The sequence below is a fragment of the Salvelinus alpinus genome, chromosome 36 (assembly GCF_045679555.1).
Source record: "Salvelinus alpinus chromosome 36, SLU_Salpinus.1, whole genome shotgun sequence".
Taxonomy (NCBI): Eukaryota; Metazoa; Chordata; class Actinopteri; order Salmoniformes; family Salmonidae; genus Salvelinus; species Salvelinus alpinus.
Genome location: NC_092121.1, coordinates 14,440,916 through 14,465,632, shown reverse-complemented (window position 1 = coordinate 14,465,632; position 24,717 = coordinate 14,440,916). Strand labels below are relative to the sequence as shown.

Below are 24,717 nucleotides of genomic sequence, written 5' to 3'. Positions count from 1 at the left end.
ATGGTATTTTGACACCTCCACTGTGGGGCTCTATATAACTTCAGTGAGACTGGAATTCATTTGAACTGGTGTTTACTTTTAGGGTTTTCCATCTCCAGTGAGTTATACAGTTTACAGAACATTGTTAATATGTAAAGGGTCACATATAAGAGAGGCTTGGCGTGTGACATTTTCCTTTATTTTCTGAGTCAAACACACAAATAATATAATCCCGAATTAATGACTTAATATAAAATGTAGGCTGTTAGAAAACTGCAGTTTCTTATCCTGTTATTTTGCCAAGATATGCATAAAATGGGCCATGGCCATATTATAGACCAATGACTATAGCAGCCATTGTGTATGTGCTTTAAAGATTATGGCAGGTTTGCAAAGTGTTCGTGGCATTGAGACGGTTTTGTCTGGAAGGGATACGGTTTTTGTCAAAACATTTTCGTAGCAGTTTTAGGAGAACTTACGCAGCAGGTTAGTATAATTCATGTAGCAGGTTAGGATAATTAGGTTAACGTTACGAAAATGTTTAGGGTTAGCTAAAATGAAGCAAAAAATATATATACTTTTTACGTCAATTTGACAAAAGCAATATCCCTTCTAGACATGACCCATTGAGCCTGCGGATGTTGAAGGAGGAGTCGTTCCAATCCTCGTTTCTATTCCCACACCGTTTTCGAGCACTTGACGCTTCTATGCAACTCTTCTCAAATTACAATCCCAACAAGATTCCACAGCTCAATGCAACTTCTGTTCTTAAAGCGGAATCAATCAACCCTCCACCCAGCTTGTTATTAAGACAATTTGCTAGTTAATGTTTTTCCTCAAACCCTTCTGAGTAGGCTACTTTTCGACAGGTGTTTTGGGCAGAGTGCCCGGAATAAAAAATGTCCAATGGGAAAAATGCACCTGCGGCGGCGAAGTAAGTTTCAACGTCGGGACAGCTTGACCTACTGCACTGAACTTTTTTTTATTTTTTATATATCTTGGTTGTTCGGTTTATATAGTTAGTTATTCAACATAAATTTAATTAATGTAAATACGCAGATTTGTTTTATATATTGTCAGTACAAGTTCTTACTGATCAAGTAACTTTGTTACATTACTTTATTCAGAAGTTATTTAAGATATTTAAAAAGTTATTTTCCTCTTTACATTGGTGTTGTGTTGACATTGAGATGGACAGGGTCAAGATGGTAGTTTAACAATAATATTTTGTGAGGGTTTATTTGAGAAATGTATTTTGGATTGAGTACATCTGATTCATGAGTATTTAAATAATTCAACAAAAGACCAACCAATGCATTAATAGCTGAAGATATCTTATTTATTTTAGAATGACTCTCTCCTCCGTTCTAACTTATTCCTGTGAAGTGTAGTTTCAGTTTAGTGCTTGTTTATTTCATGTTTCCACATATTACTCACAACATATGTTTTATGTTGACGAGCTCTTTGTGGAGGGGGAAATCCACTATATCCACATCTTGAAGTCGTACAAGAAGGCAGGATTCCTTAGATCATCTTGCAGCTTATTTCTAAGAGTTCTTAATCTAAATAAATGCATACATTTCAGAATTTTGACAGGACTAGCTTGGCCAAAAGGATATTCTTAAATTTTCTTTTTACTGTACATCAGAGAGCTTCAGATCCATCCGTGCCAGGTTTTAATGTTATGTGCACAAGTACAAGGAAATGCATTTCTTGCAAGCTCTAAACCCAACAATGCAGTAATGAAGGTAAGAGACACTGAGCAGTGTGTGAAGACTGCTGTGAACAGGTGGATGCATGTGTATTGACATGGTTGTAGGCAACTTACCTATGGGCTTTAGAGCCCTTCCATTACCTATTTTCTTTCTCTCAGGAAGAAAGATGATACTAAAGCTGATACTTACTGTCATGTAACCATTGTAGTGTGTGTGTGTGTGTGTGTGTGTGTGTGTGTGTGCGCGTGTGCGCAGCTCCTCACAGATGACCCTGCAGGTGTGCCTTGAGGAGTGTATGGAGGCCCTGGACCTCTTCCTCAACAACCACTTCAGTGAGAGCCTGGACAAACTGCGGCCACGGTAACAGTGCCTCTCTCTCTGGACTAAAGTGGGCTTCAAACTCTCCATTGGCCAATTAGCATGTACAGGGTGTATTGAGGTATATTTGTGCAGCCTTTAGCCTTTTGTCATTGAGTGGTGTGTAACTTAGTGCAACATCATCACCGTTGAGGTGTGATGTTGTACTGTGGTATTGTGGTGTAGTACAGTGAAGTGTCACACTTCCTGCTACCCAAGGCTTCCTGCACTTCCTGCTACTTCTCCAGGATATGGAGTGTTTACTGAAGCTGACGCCCAGGGCTCAACGGGCAGAACAGAGGCCCTGGAAAATAAACACCATACTGCTGGAGTGAAATAGGAAAATAATTAGGTGTCTGTTGTTGGCTACTCTGTCTTTCCTCATTATCAATAGGTAAAGCCAGTCTCTATATTGGAAGAAAGGGACATTTTTTTCCCGAAAGGAAATTAAAATGTTCGCTGGACAATAAATACTTGCTGTTTTCTGATTGTCAGTGAGGTGTGTATGATGATGATGTTGTGTGTTGCGTTGAAGGGTGAAAGAGAGCATGTACCATGCTCTGATCTACGCCACTGTTCTGGAGATGCAGGCTATGATGACCTTCCAGCAGGATGACATCGTCAATGCAGGCAACACCATGAAGAGTGCCCAGGAGGTCTGCCAGAGGTGAGGATGCTACTATATATGGACACTCATCTGTTTCATGTCCTCTTTAACACATTAGTTCATATTATAGACACAAGCAACATCCAGAAAAGATAAATAGAGGGAAATCCTGGAATATTCTAACAGTTGGTCTGACATCTAACAGTGAGGCCTAATATGCTACTAGAGCTATTAGTGTCCTGTCCATCAGCCATAACCTGCAGGCAAATGAGAGCATTTACATGGCAACAAGGTCTCTTAACGCCCCGGCTGGAATTTGCCTGTGTTTGCATGGCCAGAGCAGCTCTATTGATGGCCTACGGCAGGGGTATTCAACTCTTACCCTACGAGGTCAGGAGCCTGCTGGTTTTCTGTTCTACCTGAGAATTAATTGCCAGGTATAAATCAGTCCCAGATTTTAGATGGGAACAATAAAAACAAGCACTGGAATTGGCTTCGAAGTCCAGAGGTGAGTTTGAGGGGCCTACAGCACAGGTGTCAAACTCATTCCACTAAGCTGAGTGGCTGCGGGATTTCACCTTGTAGCCTTGTACTTAATTGATGAATTAAGGTCCCTAATTAGTAAGGAACTCCCCACACCTGGTTGTCTAGGGCTTAATTGAAAGCAAAAACCTACAGACACTAAGCCCTCCATGGAATGAATGACACCCCTGGCCTACAGCAAGCAAGGACACATGAGATTGCTGGAGGTGGCCGAAAGGCTGTCATGTGTTATTATAATGTTCCACATTAATGCCCATGTGATTAACATGAGAAACATGCATTGCTCAATGAGATGTAATTGTTTTAGTCTTACGCTCATAGTTGGTCTCATTTCTTCTTAGGTTTCGACGAAAATCCCCTAGTAATATCAGTAAATCACCCGGAGAGCGTCTAACTGAAGGTAAGAGCGCTTTTATAATTGGGCATCTCAGACTATTATTATGGCAGATTTCAAATAGCCACTGACCGGGTGTGTGTGGGTTTGCAGAGCAGCTCCAAGCTCTCCATGCTGATGCGTGTTATGCTGAATGCTTGCTCCAAAGGGCTGCTCTCACCTTCCTACAGGTAAGACGGGTCCTCCTGTCCTCAACTCTAAATCTTACTGATCCTGGTTAATGACACTGCTGATGTTTAGTTTAGCATTAATGCACAGGTAAATGCCAAAATAAAGGAAACGCTTGAGTAAATGAGGGATACAATGTATATTGAAAGCCGGTGCTTCCACATAGGTGTGGTTTTCTGAGTAAGTTAAGCAATTAACATCCCATCATGCTTAGGATAATGTATAAAAAGGCCTAGTTGCCCATTAGAAGAAGAGATCAGTTACTTTGAAAGAGGGGTCTCAAGGGAGCATAAGGGCTTCAGTGGGTGCATGTGTATGTCTGTCTCTCGGTCATCAGATCTCAACCCAATGTAACACTTATTGGAGATTCTGGAGCGGCGCTTGAGATAGCGTTTTCCACCACCATCAACAAAACACCAAATTATATGATTTCTCGTGGAAGAATGGTGTTTCATCCCTCCAATAGAGTTCCAGACACTTGTAGAATCTATGCCAAGGAGCATTGAAGCTGTTCTGGTGGCCCTATTAAGACACTTTATGCTGATGTTTCCTTTATTTTGACAGTTACCTGTATGTATGATAACTGTGTCCAACTGATTAGATATCGGTCGATGAAACACATTGTTGTAGTTTGCCTTCCTGCTTCTTGGTGTTTTGCGTCTGTGTGCATAGTTTTTAAAGAGCGATCCAACAGGTTTCCCCTGTCCTCTCATTCATTTGTGAATACAGTACACTACTGTCTCACCAGTTGACACCTTTTGTTAAAATGTTTTATTTTTCCTCTTCCTCAAGGATGAGAACATGGTGAGTTTTATCAAAGGAGGAATCAAAGTACGCAACAGTTATCTGATTTACAAGTAAGTTTGCAGGAGAAAGGGCAGAAATGGTTCTCACATTAAACAGGCTCACACAGTGGGATTGTGAATCAACATGTGGAATCAATAGTTCTATTTACCAAATTATGCACTGCTATTACAATAAGACTGTGCTCAGATGTTAACAATAATGGCAATTTTTTCTGGTAAGTGTCTATCGTTACCAGTCATTTAGATGTGTTTTTATGGTGTAATAACCAGGCATTATTACAGCCTATAATATAATCATGTTAGACTATGAATGACATAATTGCCTTTTATGACACAGGGAGCTGCACACCTTCCTACAGTCTAACAGCTCTCTCCTTGGACCCAACCACATTCACTTAGAGGGAGGGGTGTCTTTTGGGATCGGAGCATTCAACTTGGTATGTCCCACAAGCATCCCGTATTCCATTAATGGTCAATTTGTTAGATAATTGTGTGTTTTAGCAAAAGTGTCAGTCAGACGTTATGCTGTATCACAGGATTCTGTACTGTCTTCCAGACTCTTTCCATGTTTCCACCTCGGTTACTCAAAGTTTTAGAGTTTGCTGGCTTCTCTGGAGACAAGGTATAGTTGCTCATTCTAACTTGTGTCTAGAAAGTGATTGGTTTACAGCAGGGCTGCCCAACCCTGTTTCTGGAGAGCTAGCCTGCTGTAGTTAATTAACATGATTCACCTTAACAAGCAGGTCATTATTATAATCCTGTTTGCTAGATGCTCTACATGGCAGTAGCTCTAAAGGAACAGCGTTGGGCAGCCCTGCTTTACAGGTTGTCTCTGTCTCCCCCCTCTCAGTATATATTGTATGTTATTGTGTGCAGGAGTATGGTCTGTCCCAGCTGAATGATGGTGCCACTACAAACAACCTGCGTTCCATGCTGTGTGCCTTGCTGTTGCTCTGTTACTACACCTTCCTCACCTTCATACTCGGTACTCTACTCTTCACAACCAGGAAGTGAATGGAGATCACAACTGACTTGGCTGTTTGGAAATGACACAATTATATATCACATACACGCATGTGTGAAAGAGCGAGAGATAAATAACGAGAGGGTAGACTGTGTTTGAGTTTCTGGTTTTGTCCATACATCTTATTGAGTTCTTTATCACTCTGCAGGGACCGGTGAGGGGGACGTGGCTGATGCTGAGAAGCTGCTAAAGCCTTTCCGGCTCCGCTACCCACAGGTGAGTGACACTCCTCCTCCCCAGGCTCTCACCCAGCCCAAAGCAAACTCAACTCTGTATGGAACACAATGTGACTTCTGGGCAAACACAATCTAAAGTAATAGTTTCGTAATGTGGGTAAGTAATGCACTGACTACGAAAGAGGTCATTTAGTCAGAGGAGGTGCTTATGCTTGAGCTACCATTGTGTAAGTATGTAATTTTACAAGTGCTAGACACCGCCAAAGTATTATATATGGTGTTATCAGAGAATGTTTACATTTCTCTCCACTTCCCTTCAGGGGGCCATATTTCTCTTCTTTGCAGGCAGGGCTGAGGCAATCAAGGGGAACATTGATGAGGTGAGCCTCAAACTACATGTCTATGTTATGCTATCTGTCTGTTTTTCCAGTCATATTTAGCAGTGGTGTTTGTACTGATAGGCCTAGAATGAGATCAGTGTGTGCCTGTGGTTTGCTGGTGGGGGTTACTGTAATGATATGTCACCAGGCGGTGGTGCTGTTTGAGGATGGCTGCAAAGCTCAGCAGCAGTGGAAGCAGTTCCACCACATGTGCTACTGGGAGCTGATGTGGTGCTTCACCTACAAGTGCGTGTGGAGGATGGCCTACTTTTACGCTGATCTACTGAGCAATGAGAGCCGCTGGTCCAAGGCAAGAGAGTGTGCTGTAGTGTTGAGTACAGCCTAGGACCCAATTTTAAGATGACAAAACCACTTGAGCAGACACTCTTAATTGAATTCAGTCAATTTGACCTACCCGCTAAGTGTATGGCTTTTAAAGCCAATGCAGTATTTTTATCCCAACAGACTTGACATTATTAAACTCTATAGTCGTGGCCAAAAGTTTTGAGAATTACAAATATTATTTTCCACAAAGTTTGCTGCTTCAGTGTCTTTAGATATTTTTGTCGGGTGTTACTATGGAATACTGAAGTAATAATTACAAGCATTTCATAGGTGTCAAAGGCTTTTATTGACAATTACATGAAGTTGATGCAAAGAGTCAATATTTGCAGTGTTGACCCTTCTTTTTCAAGACCTCTGCAATCTGCCCTGGCATGCTGTCAATTAACTTCTGGGCCACATCCTGACTGATGGCAGCCCATTCTTGCATAATCAATGCTGGGAGTTAGTCAGAATTTGTGGGTTTTTGTTTGTCCACCTGCCTCTTGAGGATTGACCACAAGTTCTCAATGGGATTAAGGTCTGGGGAGTTTCCTGGCCATGGACCCAAAATATTGATGTTTTGTTTCCTGAGCCACTTGGAGCACCTTGCCATAAGGCAAAAGTGATAACTATCATGCTGGAAAGGGCATTGTTCGTCACCAAACTGTTCCTGGATGGTTGGGAGAAGTTGCTCTCGGAGGATGTGTTGGTACCATTCTTTATTCATGGCTGTGTTCTTAGGCAAAATTGTGAGTGAGCCCACTCCCTTGGCTGAGAAGCAACCCCAAACATGAATGGTCTCAGGATGCTTTACTGTTGGCATGACACAGGACTGATGGTAGTGCTCACCTTGTCTTCTCCGGACAAGCTTTTTTCCGGATGCCCCAAACAATCGGCAAGGGGATTCATCAGAGAAAATGACTTTACCCCAGTCCTCAGCAGTCCAATCCCTGTACCTTTTGCAGAATATCAGTCTGTCCCTGATGTTTTTCCTGGAGAGAAGTCTTTGCTGCCCTTCTTGACACCAGGCCATCCTCAAAGTCTTTACCTCACTGTGCGTGCAGATGCACTCACACCTGCCTGCTGCCATTCCTGAGCAAGCTCTGTACTGGTGGTGCCCCGATCCTGCAGCTGAATCAACGTTAGGAGACGGTCCTGGTGCTTGCTGGACTTTCTTGGGCGCCCTGAAGCCATCTTCACAACAATTGAACCGCTCTCCTTGAAGTTCTTGATGATCCGATAAATGGTTGATTTAGGTGCAATCTTACTGGCAGCAATATCCTTGCCTGTGAAGCCCTTTTTGTGCAAAGCAATGATGACGGCACGTGTTTCCTTGCAGCTAACCATGATTGACAGAGGAAGAACAATGATTCCAAGCACCACCCTTCTTTTGAAGCTTCCAGTCTGTTATTCGAACTCAATCAGCATGAGAGTGATCTCCAGCCTTGTCCTCGTCAACACTCACACCTGTGTTAACGAGAGAATCACTGACATGTCAGCTGGTCCTTTTGTGGCAGGGCTGAAATGCAGTGGAAATGTTTTTGGGGGATTCAGTTAATTTGCATGGGAAAGAGAGACTTTGCAATTAATTGCTATTCATCTGATCACTCTTCATAACATTCTGGAGTATTTGCAAATTGCCATCATACAAACTGAGGCAGCAGACTTTGAAAATGTAATATTGGTGCCATTCTCAATTTTTGGCCACGACTGTACTTACTGTATGGCTGGGTCCTGACTGAATAAGGCTTGTCTTTCCTTCAGGCCATGTATGTGTACATGAAGGCTGCTTACCTGAGCATGCTTGCTCCGGGGGAGGCTAGGCCTTTTGGGGAAGATGAGGTGGAGCTTTTCAGGTGAACACATGCTCATCGCAACAAAAACATAACTTGAAATTCCCCAGTCCCATTTCATTGTGACCACCCCTCTTTCCTTGCCCCTTCTATTTTTCTGTCTTTGCCCGCTCTCTTAGACAGGTGTCCACCTTCAAGCAAAAGATAGCAGGGAAGTCTCCACCCACAGAGAAGTTTGCCATTCGCAAGGCTAGACGTTACAAAGCTAGCTGCCCAGTGAGGCTCCCAGTACCTGTGCTGGTGAGACCCCACAAACACACATACGCAAAGCTGCATAAAGACATGCACAAATCTGTTGTTAAAATGGTAAGGGTCACTTGTATTTGTGGTTCTGACAGTATTATCTCTTGTTACACTGTGCTGTAGGAGATGATGTACATGTGGAACGGCTTCTCCATGATCAGCAAGCGGCCAGAGCTGACCGAGGGCATGCTGCAGACACTGGTGGAGGCAGAGCGCACCCTGCTGGAATCTCCCGGTATTGCAACCTGTCTGGGCCAAACCAGCCTGCTTGCCTAAGCTGGTCATGAAGCAATAACCACTCTTATATCACCAAAAGAGAATGGATAAAGACAGATTCTACACACATTCTGCTTGAGCCTGTGTTGATGAGTAATTTTGAATGCATGGTTTTATAATCTGTGTTTTGTTTTGGAAGCGAATGAGTATTCAGTGGATGACCGCTGTGTGATCCACCTACTGAAGGGGCTGTGTCTGAAGAACCAGGGACACATTCAGGCTGCAGAGGAATGCTTCAACAAGGTGTACAACAGGTGACGTTGGGAGTCTTTTAGTCCGTGTATCTTTCATTTATACACACCTGGAGTCTGTGTTGTATAACAAAATGGTAAATACATGCCGACGCATGTGTAACATGTTTGCTGAGAGGTTATAAAATTAGTTTATTGGTTTATTCGGATCCCTATTAGCCGTTGCCAAAACAGCAGCTATTCTTCCTTAGGTCCAGAGTGTCACTTTTTTTAACAGGCTCATCCATGCTAAAAGGAAATATTTCCATGGTATTTAATCAAACAATGTGTTCTTTGTTTGATTTAACCACACCAATGTTTTATCATAGCAAGTTGAACAATGCAGTGTTATGAAGGAGGGTAGGACCTCATAGCAGTGAAATGCACTCTGAATAATGTCTAGAAATGTGTTTTTAGAACAGTCAGTGATATATGAACATGTTCGGTGTAAACGACTAAGAGGTTAATGATATGGCCATCTGTTCTCTAACCTCCAGTGAGAAGAAGATCAAGTTTGACCATTACCTGGTGCCCAACACTCTGCTGGAGCTCAGTGTGGTCTACATAGACACGGGCCGCAAGGAGGAGGCCATCAAACTACTGGTGAAAGCCAAGTGAGTCATCTCTTACTGGTTGTTCCAATACAGCCTGCAAGCTGTAGTAGGATGTAGCAGGCTTAAATTCCAGCTTGACATTAAAACACCTTATTAAACTAATGAAGATTCTGTTGATTGGTTAGTTGAAAAGAATGGCACCGGAGGAGATGGCTGCTGTTTTTACGGGCTCCTAACCAATTATTTGTAACTTATTTTGTACATAATGTTTTTCCCACGTCTCTTATGACCCAAAAAGAGCTTCTGGATATCAGAACAGCGATTACTCAGCTCGAACTGTACAAAAAAATATATATTTAACGAGTATTGCAGATACAGGGGACGCCTCTACCATCCGTCCTATTGGCCAATGTGCAATCATTGGAGAATAAACTGGAGGAGCTCCGTTCAAGACTATCCTACCAAAGGGGTATAAAAAAAAAAACTGTAATATCTTATGTTTCACTGAGTCGTGGCTGAACGACGACATGGATAATATACAGTTGGCTGGTTTTTCCTTGCACCGGCAAGACTGAACAGCTCCCTCCGGTAAGACAAGGGGTGCCAGTCTGTCTATTTGTCAATAACAGCTGGTGCACAAATCAAATAAAGGAAGTCTCTACGTTTTGCTCGCCTGAGGTAGAGTATCTCATGATAGGCTGTAGACCACACTATTTACCAAGAGTTTTCATCTATATTTTTCGGAGCTGTCTATTTACCACCACAAACCGATGCTGGTACTAAGATCTCACTCAATGAGTTGTATAAAGCCATACGCAAACAAGAAAATGCTCATCCAGAGGCAGTGCTTCTAGTGGCCGGGGACTTTAATGGAGGGAAACTTAAATCCGTTTTACCTAATTTCTACCAGCATGTTACATGTGCCACGAGGGAGGGGAGGAACTCTAGGCCATCTTTACTCCACACACAGAGACTTGTACAAGCTCTCCCCCGCCCTCCATTTGGCAAATCTAACCATAATTGTATCCTCCTGATTCCTGCTTACAAGCAAAAACTAAAGCAGGAAGTACCAGTGACTTACAGAAGTGGTCAGATGACACAGATGCCAAGCTACAGGACTGTTTTGCTAGCACAGACTGGAATATGTTTTGGGTTTCTTCCGATGGATTTGAGTACATCACATCAGTCATTGGCTTCATCAATAAGTGCATCAAAGTCATCCCCACAGTGACCGTACGTACATACCGCAACCAGAAGCCATGGATTACAGGCAACATCCGCACTGAGCTAGTCGTTAGCTCCCGCTTTTAAGGAGCGGGACTCTAACCCGGACGCTTATAAGAAATCCCGCTATGCCCTCAGACGAACCATCAAACAGGCAAAGCGTAAATAGAGGACTAAGATTGAATCCCGTAGCACTCACGTCTGTAGCCATGAAGAGCTTTGAAAGGCTGGTCATGGCTCACATCAACACCATCATCCCAGAAACCCTAGGCTGACTCCAATTTGCATACCGCCCCAACAGATCCACAGATGACGCAATCTCTATTGCACTCAATAGAGTGCAATAGAGATTAGACAAAAGGAACACCTACTTGACAATGCTGTTCATTGACTACAGCTCAGTGTTCAACACCATAGTGCCCTCAAAGCTCATCACTAAGCTAAGGACCCTGGGACTAAACACCACCCTCTGCAACTGGATCCTGGACTTCATGACGGGCCTCCCTCAGGTCGTAAGGGTAGGCAACAACACATCTGCCATGCTGATCCTCAACACGGGGGGCCCCTCAGGGGTGCATGCTCAGTCCCCTCCTGTACTCCTGTTCACCCACGACTGCATGGCCAAGCACGACTCCAACACCATTAAGTTTGCACACAACGGTGGTAGGCCTGATCACCGACAACGATGAGACAGCCTATAGGAAGGAGGTCAGAGACCTTGAAGTGTGGTGCCAGGAAAACCTCTCAACGTGATCAAGACAAAGGAGATGATCGTGGACTACAGGAAAAGGGCCAAGCACGCCCCCATTCTCATCGACGGGGCTATAGTGGAGCAGGTTGAGCTTCAAGTGCCTTGGTGTCCACATCCAACAAACTATCATGGTCCAAACACACCAAGACAGTTGTGGCGAGAGGGCACGCCAATGCTTATTCCCCCTCAGGAGACTGAAAAGATTTGGCATGGGTACTCAGATCTTCAAAGTTCTACAGCTGCACCATCGAGAGCATCCTGACTGGTTGCATCACCGCCTGGTATGGCAACTGCTCTGCTTCCGAACCGCAAGGCACTAGACTAGAGGGTAGTGCGTTCGGCCCAATACATCACTGGGGCCAAGCTTCCTGCCATCCAGGACCTCTATACTAGGCGGTTTCAGAAGAAGGCCCTAAAAATGGCCAAATAATCCAGCCACCCTAGTCATAAACTGTTCTCTCTGCTACTGCACGGCAAGTGGTACCGGAGCGCCAAGTCTAGGTCCAAAAGACTTCTGAACAGCTTCTACCCCCCCCCAAGCCATAAGACTGCTGAACAGCTAATAAAATTGCCACCCAGACTATTTGCATTGACTATTTGCTACTCGCTGTTTATCTATGCATAGTCACTTTAGCCCTACCTACATGTACATATTACCTCAACTAACCTGTATCCCGCACATTGACTTGGTACCGGTACCCCCTGTATATAGCCATGTTATTTTATTGTTGCTCTTATTTTTTTCATTTATTTTGTAAATATTTTCTTAACCAACAATGAAGTTGACTCTTATTTTTGTTAAGTGCTTGTAAGCATTTGACGGTAAGGTCTACCTACACCAGTTGTATTTGGCGCGTGTGACAAATAAAATTGTATTTGAATTGGTTGTATTGAGGCTAGACTGGAACAAAATCCTGCACACTATTTTGCTCTACAGGACCAGGATTGGTGACTTCTGCAAGATACCGTGAGCTCAAAGTATTGGGACAGTGCCTTTTTGTTTTGGCTCTGTACTCAGCACTTTGGATTTTAAATTTTACAATGACGATGAGGTTAAAGTGCAAACTGTCAGCTGACAGTCTGGATTTGAAATGATACGGGTTAAAGTACAAAGTGCTGGAGTACTGAGCCAAAACATGTCACTGTCCCAATACTTTTGGAGCTTTGGGTGTACACATACACAATGTTACTAAGTCTTACTCATGATTCCTATCCACTTTGTTCTGTTCCCTCAGAACTAACTACAAGGAGTACTCCATGGAGTCACGCACACAGTTCAGGATCCATGCTGCTCTCTCCAAACTCAAGGCTGACACTAGTGACCAAGATGAAATCACACCACTGTAGTATAACAGGTGTCATTGTGCTGACCAAGCACTGGACTTGCTTCCCCTGCCATGTGTAGAAGACTTGCTCTCTTTTTTTATCCTCAGCCACTTTGATCACTGCCTCCAAATGTTACTTGCTTTGTGGTGAAAGTCTCTGTCCTTCATGGATGGTGGTCTCTCCCTGATTTAAAACACTTGAGTTTTGAATGGGAGTTGGTAGAAGTTGCCTCTACCTGCTGGTTCTAGGTCAGAGGCATTATATCCACCTACTGGGGGATGAACACCCTGATCCTACATCTGTGGTTACGTTCGGCTTCTATCTTCAGTGTTTGAATGTGTGGTACTTATATCACTGTACTAGTTACCCATAACAGTAGATGGGAAGCAGTTGCTCAAAACAATTTGAATACATTATATCCACATTTTTTGTGGGGAAAAACATGTTGAAATGAACTTATTAACAATGTAAGTAATGTTTGTATGTTCTGATATGTGAGGTAGAGTTTTGCTTTTAACTTCTCCAAAAGTGATTGAGTATTACTGTAAGCATTTTGACAAAGCACCCCTTTAGTGATAACTGAATAAGACAGACATACGACTACATAACGTATGACATTGCTTTGATCCGAGTTATTTGAACAAATGTATTAACATTTATGTATAATGGATGTAGAAGAACCTTAATAGTCAATAGGTCATGCTGCAGTTGAAGTCAGAAGTTTACATACACCTTAGCCAAATACATTTAAACTCAGTTTTACACAATTCCTGACATTTAATCCTAGTAAAAATTCCCTGTCTTAGGTCAGTTAGGATCACCACTTTATTTTAAGAATGTGAAATGTCAGAATAATAGGAGAGAATGATTTCAGCTTTTATTTCTTTCATCACATTCCCAGAGGGTTAGAAGTTTACATGCACTCAATTAGTATTTGGTAGCATTGCCTTTAAATTGTTTAACTTGGGTCAAATGTTTTGGATAGCCTTCCACAAGCTTCCCACAATAAATTGGGTGGATTTTGGCCCATTCCTCCTGACAGAGTTGGTGTAACTGAGTCAGGTTTGTAGGCCTCCTTGCTCACACATGCCTTTTCAGTTCTGCCCACAAATTTTCTATAGGATTGAGGTCAGGGCTTTGTGATGGCCACTCCAATATCTTGACTTTGTTGTCCTTAAGCCATTTTGCCACAACTTTGAAAGTATGCTTGGGGTCATTGTCCATTTGGAAGACCATTTGTGACCAAGCTTTCACTTTCTGACTGATGTCTTGATGTTGCTTCAATATATCCACATAATTTTCCATCTTCATGATGCCATCTATTTTGTGAAGTGCACCAGTCCCTCCTGCAGCAAAGCACCCCCACAACATGATGCTGCCACCCCCGTGCTTCACGGTTGGGATGGTGTTTTTCGGGCTTGCAAGCCTCCCCCTTTTTCCTCCAAACATAACGACGGTCATTATGACCAAACAGTTGTATTTTTGTTTCATCAGACCAGAGGACATTTCTCCAAAAAGTATGATATTTGTCCTCATGTGCAGTTGCAAACCGTAGTCCGGCTTTTTTATGGCAGTTTTGGAGCAGTGGTTTCTTCCTTGCTGAGCGGCCTTTCAGGTTATGTCGATATAGGACTCGTTTTACTGTGGATATAGATACTTTGTACCTGTTTCCTCCAGCATCTTCACAAGGTCCTTTGCTGTTCTGGGATTGATTTGCCCTTTTCGCACCAAAGTACGTTCATCTCTAGGAGACAGAATGAGTCTCCTTCCTGAGCGGTATGACGGCTGCGTGGCCCCATGGTGTTTCTACTTGCGTACTGTTGTTTGTACAGATGAACGTGGTACCTTCAGGCGTTTGGAAATTGCTCCCAAGGATAAAGCAGACCTGTAGAGTTCTACAATTTCTGATTACTTTTGATTTTCCCATGATGTCAAGCAAAAAGGCACTGAGTTTGAAGGTAGGCCTTGAAATACATCCACAGGTACACCTCCAATTGACTCAAATTATGTCAATTAGCCTGTCAAATGGTTCTAAAGCCATGACATTTTCTGGAATTTTCCAAGCTGTTTAAAGGCACAGTCAACTTAGTGTATGTAAACTTCTGACCAACTGGAATTGTGATACAGTGAATTATAAGTGGAATCTGTCTTTAAACAATTGTTGGGAAAATTACTTGTCATGCACAAAGTAGATGTCCTAACCAACTTGCTAAAACTAGTTTGTCAACAAGAAATGTGTGGAGTGGTTGAAACACTTAGGTTGGAGTCATTAAAACTCATTTATGTAAACTTCCAAGTTTAACTGTATGTTGTCCCTGCTGCAAAGTACAGAGGAAAGTAGTCAGTTGAAATAAGTTTAACCTCTGATATTCATTACTTCAAATAAAGTTTAGACTGTCACTCAAGACCTTGTACAAAGAAAGGCGTGGTTAAAAGATTTGAAAAACATGATTAAATATGTCCATTTGCTACAAGCCCTTATTGTTTTATAATATTTTACTGGAGCATATCTCAGTCGAGTGTAACCCATCCTTGTCCAGATTGCCCTATAAATAACAAACTTTGATTAAGAGGTGACATTTTGTGACTTTACAGATAATGATTTATGACTAGTACCTACGCAGAGTGTACAAAACATTATGAAAACCTGCTCTTTGCATGACAGACTGACTGCGCTATGATCCCTTATTGATGAATGGGAGGAGACGGGTTAAAGGATTTTTCCACCTTGACAATTGAGACAGATTGTGTATGTGTACCATTCAGAGGGAGAATGGACAAGACTAAATATTTAAGTGCCTTTGAACAGGGTATGGTACTAGGTGCACCGGTTTGTGTCAAGAACTGCAACGCTGCTGGATTTTTCACATTTAACAGTTTCCTGTGTGTATCAAGAATGGTCCACCACCCAAAAGACATCTAGACAAATTGACACAAGTGTGGGAAACATTGGAGTTAACATGGGTCATGATCCCTGTGGAACATGTTCGACACCTTGTAGAGTCCATGCCCTGACAAATTGAGGATGTTCTGAGGGCTAAAGGAGGAGGTGTAACTCAAATATTAGGAAGGTGTTCTTAATGTTTTGTATACTGTGTATGAATTTACCTGCTACTTCCTTGATGAACTTAATCAGTGGATCATGACATCACACCCAGTGTCAATCATGGGGCGGCAGGTAGCCAAGTGGTTAGAGCATTGGGCCAGTAACTGAATGGTTGTTGGATTGAATCCCCAAGCTGACAAGTTAAAAATCTGTCGTTCTGCCCCTGAACAAGGCACTGTTCCGCGGTAGGCCGTCATTGTAAATAAGAATTTGTTCTTAACTGACTTGCCTAGTTAAATAAAGGTTACATACACGGTCTGCACAACAGTGTGCACTATGTAAGGCCAGGGGATAAATGTTCTACATCCTTATACTTTATTGTCCATTTACATGGAAATTCATTTTGTGAAGTCAGCATACAAATACACAAAACCTATAATACATCTAATTGTAGGGTGTTCAGCTAAACTCTTGGGGCCAGTATCCCAGACACAGATTAAGCCTAGTCCTGGACTAAAAAGATATTTTCTAATGGAGATTCTCTATTGAACATGCTTCGTCCAGGACTAGGCTTCATCTGTGTCCGGGAAACCGACACCTTAGGGTTGCAATGATATTCAGGTATTTTTAACATATTGAGTCAGACCGAGGGTCTTGAGACCATGACCAAACCGAGACTGCATTTACTTGGTCTCAAGTAGTCTCAGACCAACCCTCAAGATCAAGACTCAATTTCTGGTGTATACTATATACAGCCTGCCGATTTCATATGGTTCTGGATGGTGGTTTGCTAACCCCATGCCTAGCCTCATCCCTCTAACCATAACCTAACTTTAACCAATTTCAATCCCTGTGTCTTTGGATCTGACTGTTTTATGTTAATCATATCTCATACACTGAACAAAAATATAAATGCATCATGTAAAGTGTTGGTTCCATGTTTCATGCGCCAAAATCAAAGATACACCTTTTCCATACGCACAAAAGCTTATTTTTGTGCATTTTGTTTTTACATACCTGTTAGTGAGCCTTTCTCCTTTGCCAAGATAATCCATCCATCTGACAGGTGTGGTATATCATGAATCTGATTAAACAGCATGATCATTACACAGGTGCACCTTGTGCTGGGGACAATAAAAGGCCACTCTAAAATGTGCAGTTTTGTCCCACAATGCAATGCCACTATGTCTCAAGTTGAGGGAGAGTGCAATTGGCATGTTGACTGCAGGAATGTCCACCATAGCTGTTGTCAGATAATTGAATGTTAATTTCTCTACCATAAGCTGCCTACAACGTCATTTTAGAGAATTTGTCAGTACATCCAACAGGTCTCACAACCGTAGACCACGTCTGTGAACTGCCCGGACGGCTGGTTCAGCCATCAGAAACTGTATCCTCTTTGTGAACTCTAAGGAGTGGCACCATGCAGTTTCACTGCAACAACCTGCAAGGAACCCTGGCCTCTGCTCAGAACCCCACAGAGTATAGCTTTTTGCAGCAGTTAACAAGGCACAGCCCCACCCCTACTCCTGGCATTCTACCTCCAGGGACCAACCATGTAGCATACTTCTACAACTGGTACACACAGAACGACGTGGCCCGCCACCCCTGCATCTAGAAGCGATCCACAGAGAACAGCTGGTCAAATGTGACATACAGCTTCCCTTAATATGTGTGAGGACAGACTGTTAGTCAAGATTGTGACTTTGTTTTTTCTGCTGTGTCTCTGGATAAGAAAAGTTTGCCAAATGGCTAAATGTGGTGGGATTTTGCATGTTTAATATAGTGTGTGCTTGTTTTTTAATAATAAACATGTTTATATCACACGAAAAATCATTCTTCCTATACTAGCTACTAGTCTATAACTCAGTAAAAAAAGACTCCTGAGTGTCAGTAAAGTATGATGAGACATTAAACCTAGTTCTAGTGCGTTTTATTTATTATAGCAGCCAAACTCAAAACACAGTTGACAACAATACATTTACAAAAGTTGACTAAATAGTCATATTTACAAAGTCAGTGCCTTATGACGAGGAAGCAGCCGAGGAAGCAGCAGGAGGGACGTGGCTCTGTTCTTCTTTTAGTCTACGTTTCATCAGCTTCCTTTTCTTCTTCTCCTCCTTTTCGATTTCACTGACCATCTCCAGGAACTTGGGGCTTCGGGGGTCCATAGCGTAGCCAAAGCGTTCTCTGGCCTCAGCTAGCAGCCTTTCACGACGGGCCTTCTCATCTTTCAACTTCTGTTTCGCCTCCCGTTTTTCCTTCCTCCAGTCAGCCACCATCTTAGGCATCTTGGCCATATTGGCTGCAACCAGTTTCTCTCTGCAAAAGAAGATAGGAGGGGGTGTTAGCCAAGTATCATGTCATCATAAAGGCTACTATAAAAAGGTATGGTTAGACAGAGCTTTATCCACCTGTCAAGGAAATGCTGTTCTTCCACAACACTATCAAAGAACAATATGAATTGGAACCAAAGCCTCAGACTGTTGGTCATATTTATTTATGTTATACATACATACATACATACATACGAGGCCTGTCATTGAGAGATGTCATGCCCATGTAACTAGTTGCCTTGAGTCATATAGGCAAATGTCATGCAGTAACTACCATTCTCAATTTCTCTCAATGTTATCTAGTATGGCACGTTGCGTAGAAACAAACATGTCATTTGACAGGTCCTAAAAAGATAACTAGTATTAGCTTGGTTAGCGTGGATGTTTACCTCGCGAGACGTTTCGCATTGGCTTCCTTCGTTTTCGCCTCTACGTTCTTCAGCATCACCTGGAGCGGAGGGTTCCATTCCCTCTCCTCTGCTATCATCTCCTCGAGCTGGGCATGGCTAGGCCACAGCTTTGCAGGGTCGATTCCCGACGAAGAGCCATACCGGCCGAATAGCTTGCGGTCATACTTCCCTGTCTTCTGCCATTCCGGAGTTTTCTCACTTTCCCTATCTGGTATGTATGGATCTTTCAAATTTAATTTCAGTGGTTTAGGGTTATAATTTGCTATCTGATGTAGAAGCCCGCAGTGTGAGCTGGCAGGATTATACGATTTTAAGGGTGAAACCCCTCGAATAGCCCAGCTAAATATTGCTGTCCTCCTGCACAGCATGGAGGTTGCCATTTTTTTGTGGCAAAGTGCGGAGGACCCTCGTTGCGTCACATTTGATTGCTCATAGCTGACTACAACATCGCCTGTCCTTTATTGTTGCCATCATCATAAGCAATAGGTTCATAGAGATTATCGAAGGTGTTGTGACAAAGACAGTCTTGCCAATTCTGATTTGAAACTCTTAGGCTATAGGCTTAGTCAGTGTTATAATTAAATAAATATTATTGTGTTGCCACATTTTTATCCATAGCATATAATGAAGTTTATGTCAAAATTGCCTTCATTTTGAAAAGTTGTACCATACAGAATGTGGACTGTATCCAATCAGTCTTATCAGTTGAAGTCATGCTGGAAAAGGTAACACTATTTTAAGAGCTCATGTGCATATGAAATAGAGCTATGCTCAATAACGGACTTATTTGTTTTCTTATGAAGTTAAATTCTGCCCCAGACCTAAATTATGATGATCATATCAACATCTCTCATGAGTCCACCATCATACGCTCTTGCAAGCCGCTTTGAGTTTGAAAACTATTTTTCAATGGGTTTGAGTTTCAAATGTATAAATTAATCTGGGGAAAATGTCCTTTCAAGATCCAAGTGGGGCCTGGAACCAGCAGTGGGCAGGTGGGCAACAGAGCCAAAACCAGAGCCAGGGGAGAAGTATAGACTCTAACACCTTTTTTGAACATTAGGAATGCTGTATGGGGAATTATCCAGAAAACACACTTTGAAAGAAAGGTTCTTTGTTTCAACTTCTCCCCGCTTTCCTCTTTTAGCAGCCCCCTCCCACGACTCCTCTTTTAGCAGCCCCCTCCCACAACTCCTCTTTTAGCAGCCCCCTCCCACAACTCCTCTTTTAGCAGCCCCCTCCCACGACTCCTCTTTTATTTCAGATTTATTTTCAAGAAGGGGAGATAGAACAAATGGGGCGATCTTGAGTGCAGCACTTACAGAGACAGATGTCACAGCTTTTGTGTTGCGGGAGCTGCGCAAAACTCTACATCGTCATTAAAGATGTAGGGTTCACATGGCAGGAGGAGGAGAGGGGTGAAGGTGGGGGTGGGTATGATAGAGGCTTAATTTGGCTTAGAAGCAATCCGGTGCCAAGCTCAGTGCTTTAGGGATCAAATCAACGTCAGTCACTGGCAAATAGGCTTGTTAGCAGTTATAAGATATGGGATGGCATGGCAAGCACATTGCCTTGGTCTATTTCTGACTGAGGGATATATAGATAAAGATTGAAGAAAATGAAGTAGGACATCATAAGATAAACCAATCTAGTTATCACAAAAAGCTATCAAAATGATCTGAGGATCTGTAAATAGATAACAAAATATGAACTGACTAACATTAACCCAAACTCATTTTCTATGCAGGGACCTTCACTTCTAGAGTTACTGTGTGGACAAGATGAGTTGAGTTGAAAAGGAGAGAAAATAACTGAACCACATTAGTGGACAAGCACCTCCTGCCTGCTGGCTGTAAAGACATCGAGGTAAGTGATGGTGTGGATGAGGATAATGTACATGGTATCTACTGGGGAGTGTTGGCAGAGGATGGGAAAACAGGAGGCCCTGGCACCAAACATGGCTTCCCATGGAGATTAGAGATGGATGCATAAGGATTGATTCAGTTTGCCAACCCCAGTGAGTGCAGCTATAGAGGACATCCATATTGCCTTTTGATTAAATATTAAAATGTCTCCACTCTTTTATAAACACATGTAAAATGAATGTTTAAATTGCATGAGTGTCACTGTATCCTTCCTCATTCCTGTGACCCCTTCTACATTGCACTCATTTAATCTTATAATTTTGTCTTGTGAGTTCTCACGTGGTGTACAGATGTACATTAAGTTTGGCCCCTTCAGCAGGATGCCAGGACAAACATTTACCTCCACCTACTAGTGCACACACACACACACACACACACACACACACACACACACACACACACACACACACACACACACACACACACACACACACACACACACACACACACACACACACACACACACACACACACACACACACACACACACACACACACACACACACACACACACACACACCACACAAGTCCAGTGGCAGTCAGTGCCGTATAAGAGGAGGGAGGACACATTTTATTTTCTTGAGCATGGACTTATTTCTATTACAGCATATTGGATGACTGTCATTTATATTCCATTCACCCAGCTCAATGTAACATTGATAGGTTTAGGCTACTACATGATACTCAAATTTTCCCTTTAACCATCATGTGGTTGCTACAACCTAGCCTATGAATGAAAGTTTACAACGTAGGTGCGCACAGGTCAACATTTTTTTTTAGGTGACAGACAGTGACACATGGACAGACAGAGACACATTCAATGCCGTGTTACACACTCTTGCCTGCATCTAGCTGATATAGGATGTAATCATTAGTTCCAACAGTATAACATCAAAATGGTGCCGATGGATAGGGCTGCTGTGCTTCTTGCTCTTAGGAAACTTTGCAGTATTTTGTTTTTTTATGTGTTATTTCCAAATTTTTGGGCCAGATTTTTTTGGGGTAATTACATACAGCCGGGAAGAACTTTTGGATATCAGAGCGACAGTAACTCACCAGCATTACCAGCATTACAACCACGAATACGACTTTCACGAATCGGATCCTTTGTTCGTAATTGAACTGATTCCAGAGGCTGACCCAAAACACAGCTGGCGGAGGAGAGGTAGTGGACTTATAGTCCGACTTAGGAGGCACGCACACCACCCACCGCTTCCGAGTATGTTACTCGCTAATGTTCAGTCTCTGGATAATAAAGTTGATGAGCTCAGGGCGAGGATTTCCTTCCAGAGAGACATCAGGTATTGTAACATACTCTGTTTCACGGAAACATGGCTCTCTCGGGATATACTATCTGAGTCCGTACTGCCAGTTGGGTTCTCAGTTCATCGCACAGACAGGAATAAATATCTCTCTGGAAAGAAGAAGTATGTTTTATGATTAACTACTCATGGTGTGATTGTGATAACATACAGGAATTCAAGTCCTTTTGTTCACCCGACCTAGAATACCTCACAATAATATACAGACCGTATTACCTCCCAAGAGAATTCTCTTCGGTTATAGCCACAGCCATGTATATTCCCTCTCAAGCCGATACCACAACTGCCCTCAAAGAACTTCACTGGACTTTATGCAAACTGGAAACCACATATCCTGAGACCGCATTTCTTTGTAGCTGGGGATTTTACCAAGGCAAATTTGAGAAAAACTCTCCCAAATTTCTATCAATACATTGACTGTGGTACTCGCACTGCTAAAACACTTGACTACTGTTACTCTAACTTCCGGGATGCCTACAAGGCCCTCCCCTGCCCTCACGTCGGCAAATCTGATCACGACTCCATTTTGCTCCTTCCTTCCTATAGGCAAAAACTCAAACAGGAAGTATCCGTGCTAAGGACTATTCAATGCTGGTCTGACCAATCGGAATCCACGCTTCAAGATTGTTTTGATCACGCAGACTAGGATATGTTCCCGAGTTTCCTTCGAGAATAACATTGATGAATACACTGATACGGTGACTGAGTTGACAGGAAGTGTATAGGAGATGTTGTACCCACTGTGACTATTAAAACTTACCCTAACCAGAAACCGTGGATAGATGGCAGCATTCGCGCAAAACTGAAAGCGCGAACCATCGCATTTAACCATGGCGAGGTGAATGGGAATATGGCTGAATACGGACATATTCAATCTCTCCCTCTCCCAAAGGTAACTGAACTAAATGACTATCGCCCCGTAACACTCACTTCTGTCATCATGAAGTGCTTTGAGAGACTAGTCAAGTATCATATCACCTCTACATTACCTGACATCCTAGACCCACTTCAATTTATTTACCGCCCCAATAGATCCACAGACGATGCAATCGCCATCGCACTGCACACTACCCTATCCCATCTGGACAAGAGGAATACCTATGTAAGAATGCTGTTCATTGACTATAGCTCAGCATTCAACACCATAGTACCCTCCAAGCTCATCATTAAGCTCGAGGCCCTGAGTCTGAACCCCGCCCTGTGCAACTGGGTCCTGGACTTCCTAACGGGTAACGAGTTCAAACAGGTGCAGTTAATACAGGTAATGAGTGGAGAACAGGAGGGCTTCTTAAAGAAAAACTAACAGGTCTGTGAGAGCCGGAATTCTTACTGGTTGGTAGGTGATCAAATACTTATGTCATGCAATAAAATGCAAATGTATTACTTAAAAATCATACAATGTGATTTTCTGGATTTTTGATTCTGTCTCTCACAGTTGAAGTGTACCTATGCTAAAAATTACAGACCTCTACATGCTTTGTAAATAGGAAAACCTGCAAAATCGGCAGTGTATCCAATACTTGTTCTCCCCACTGTATATATATATACTGTATTCTATCCTATTCTACTGTATCTTAGTCTATGCCGCTCTGACACTGCTCACCCAAATATTTATATATCCTCAATTCCATTCCTTTACTTTAGATTTGTGTGTATTGTTGTTGTGAAATTGTTAGATATTACTTGTTAGATATTACTGCACTGTTGGAGCTAGAAACACAAGCATTTCGCTACACCCACAATAACAGCTGCTAAACACATGTATGTGACAAATAAAAATGGATTTTATTTGTGAACGAGAGTTTCTATTGGACACATTTAAGTATGTTTTCCCCGTTTTGTTCCGTTCGCTTCCGTTTAATCTTTCTGAACCACCCATCCAGGTTCCGGGATAATTGTCATCAGCAACGCTGAATAGCATAGCGCCACAGTCAAATAATATTACTAGAAAATATTCATATTCATGAAATCACAAGTGCAATATTGCAAAACACAGCTTAGCCTTTTGTTAATCCACCTGTCGTCTCATATTTTGAAATTATGCTTTACAGCGAAAGCAATACAAGCGTTTGTGTAAGTTTATCGATCGCTCGACAAAACATTAAGTACACTTAGCATCAGGTAACTTGGTCACGAAAATCAGAAAAGCAATCAAATTAATCGTTTACCTTTGATGATCTTCGGATTTTTTCACTCACGAGACTCCCAGTTAGACAACAAATGTTCCTTTTGTTCCATAAAGATATTTTTATATCCAAATACCTCCGTTCGTTTGGCACGTTATGCTCAGAAATCCACAGGAAAAAGCGGTCACGACAACGCAGACAAAAATTCCAGATAATATCCATAATGTCCACAGAAACATGTCAAACGTTTTTTATAATCAATCCTCAGGTTGTTTTTCAAATATCTATTCGATAATACACTGCTCAAAAAAATAAAGGGAACACTTAAACAACACAATGTAACTCCAAGTCAATCACACTTCTGTGAAATCAAACTGTCCACTTAGGAAGCAACACTGATTGACAATAAATTTCACATGCTGTTGTGCAAATGGAATAGACAAAAGGTGGAAATTATAGGCAATTAGCAAGACACCCCCAATAAAGGAGTGATTCTGCAGGAGGTGACCACAGATGACTTCTCAGTTCCTATGCTTCCTGGCTGATGTTTTGGTCACTTTTGAATGCTGGCGGTGCTCTCACTCTAGTGGTAGCATGAGACGGAGTCTACAACCCACACAAG

At 42.4% G+C, this 24,717-nt stretch overlaps 2 protein-coding genes across 2 annotated transcripts; one reads left to right on the top strand and one right to left on the bottom strand.

Annotated features, from left to right (window-relative positions):
* The first annotated feature begins 680 nt into the window (after nucleotides 1-680).
* LOC139564888 (tetratricopeptide repeat protein 39A-like) lies at nucleotides 681-13,623 on the top strand. The gene is made up of 18 exons (XM_071384747.1): nucleotides 681-913; nucleotides 1,950-2,054; nucleotides 2,587-2,718; nucleotides 3,543-3,601; nucleotides 3,689-3,765; nucleotides 4,556-4,620; nucleotides 4,907-5,006; nucleotides 5,126-5,191; nucleotides 5,446-5,554; nucleotides 5,742-5,809; nucleotides 6,090-6,149; nucleotides 6,298-6,459; nucleotides 8,238-8,329; nucleotides 8,446-8,566; nucleotides 8,693-8,804; nucleotides 8,985-9,099; nucleotides 9,573-9,689; nucleotides 12,840-13,623. The coding sequence occupies exons 1-18, from the start codon at nucleotides 879-881 to the stop codon at nucleotides 12,949-12,951; spliced, it is 1,707 nt and encodes a 568-aa protein (XP_071240848.1). The 5' UTR covers nucleotides 681-878; the 3' UTR covers nucleotides 12,952-13,623.
* A 4,269-nt stretch (nucleotides 13,624-17,892) lies between these two features.
* LOC139564889 (large ribosomal subunit protein mL64-like) lies at nucleotides 17,893-19,173 on the bottom strand. The gene is made up of 2 exons (XM_071384748.1): nucleotides 18,702-19,173; nucleotides 17,893-18,298 (listed from the first exon to the last, which is right to left on the bottom strand). Exons 1-2 carry the CDS (start codon nucleotides 19,100-19,102, stop codon nucleotides 18,001-18,003), a joined length of 699 nt encoding a protein of 232 aa, XP_071240849.1. The 5' UTR covers nucleotides 19,103-19,173; the 3' UTR covers nucleotides 17,893-18,000.
* Between the last annotated feature and the right edge of the window lie 5,544 nt (nucleotides 19,174-24,717).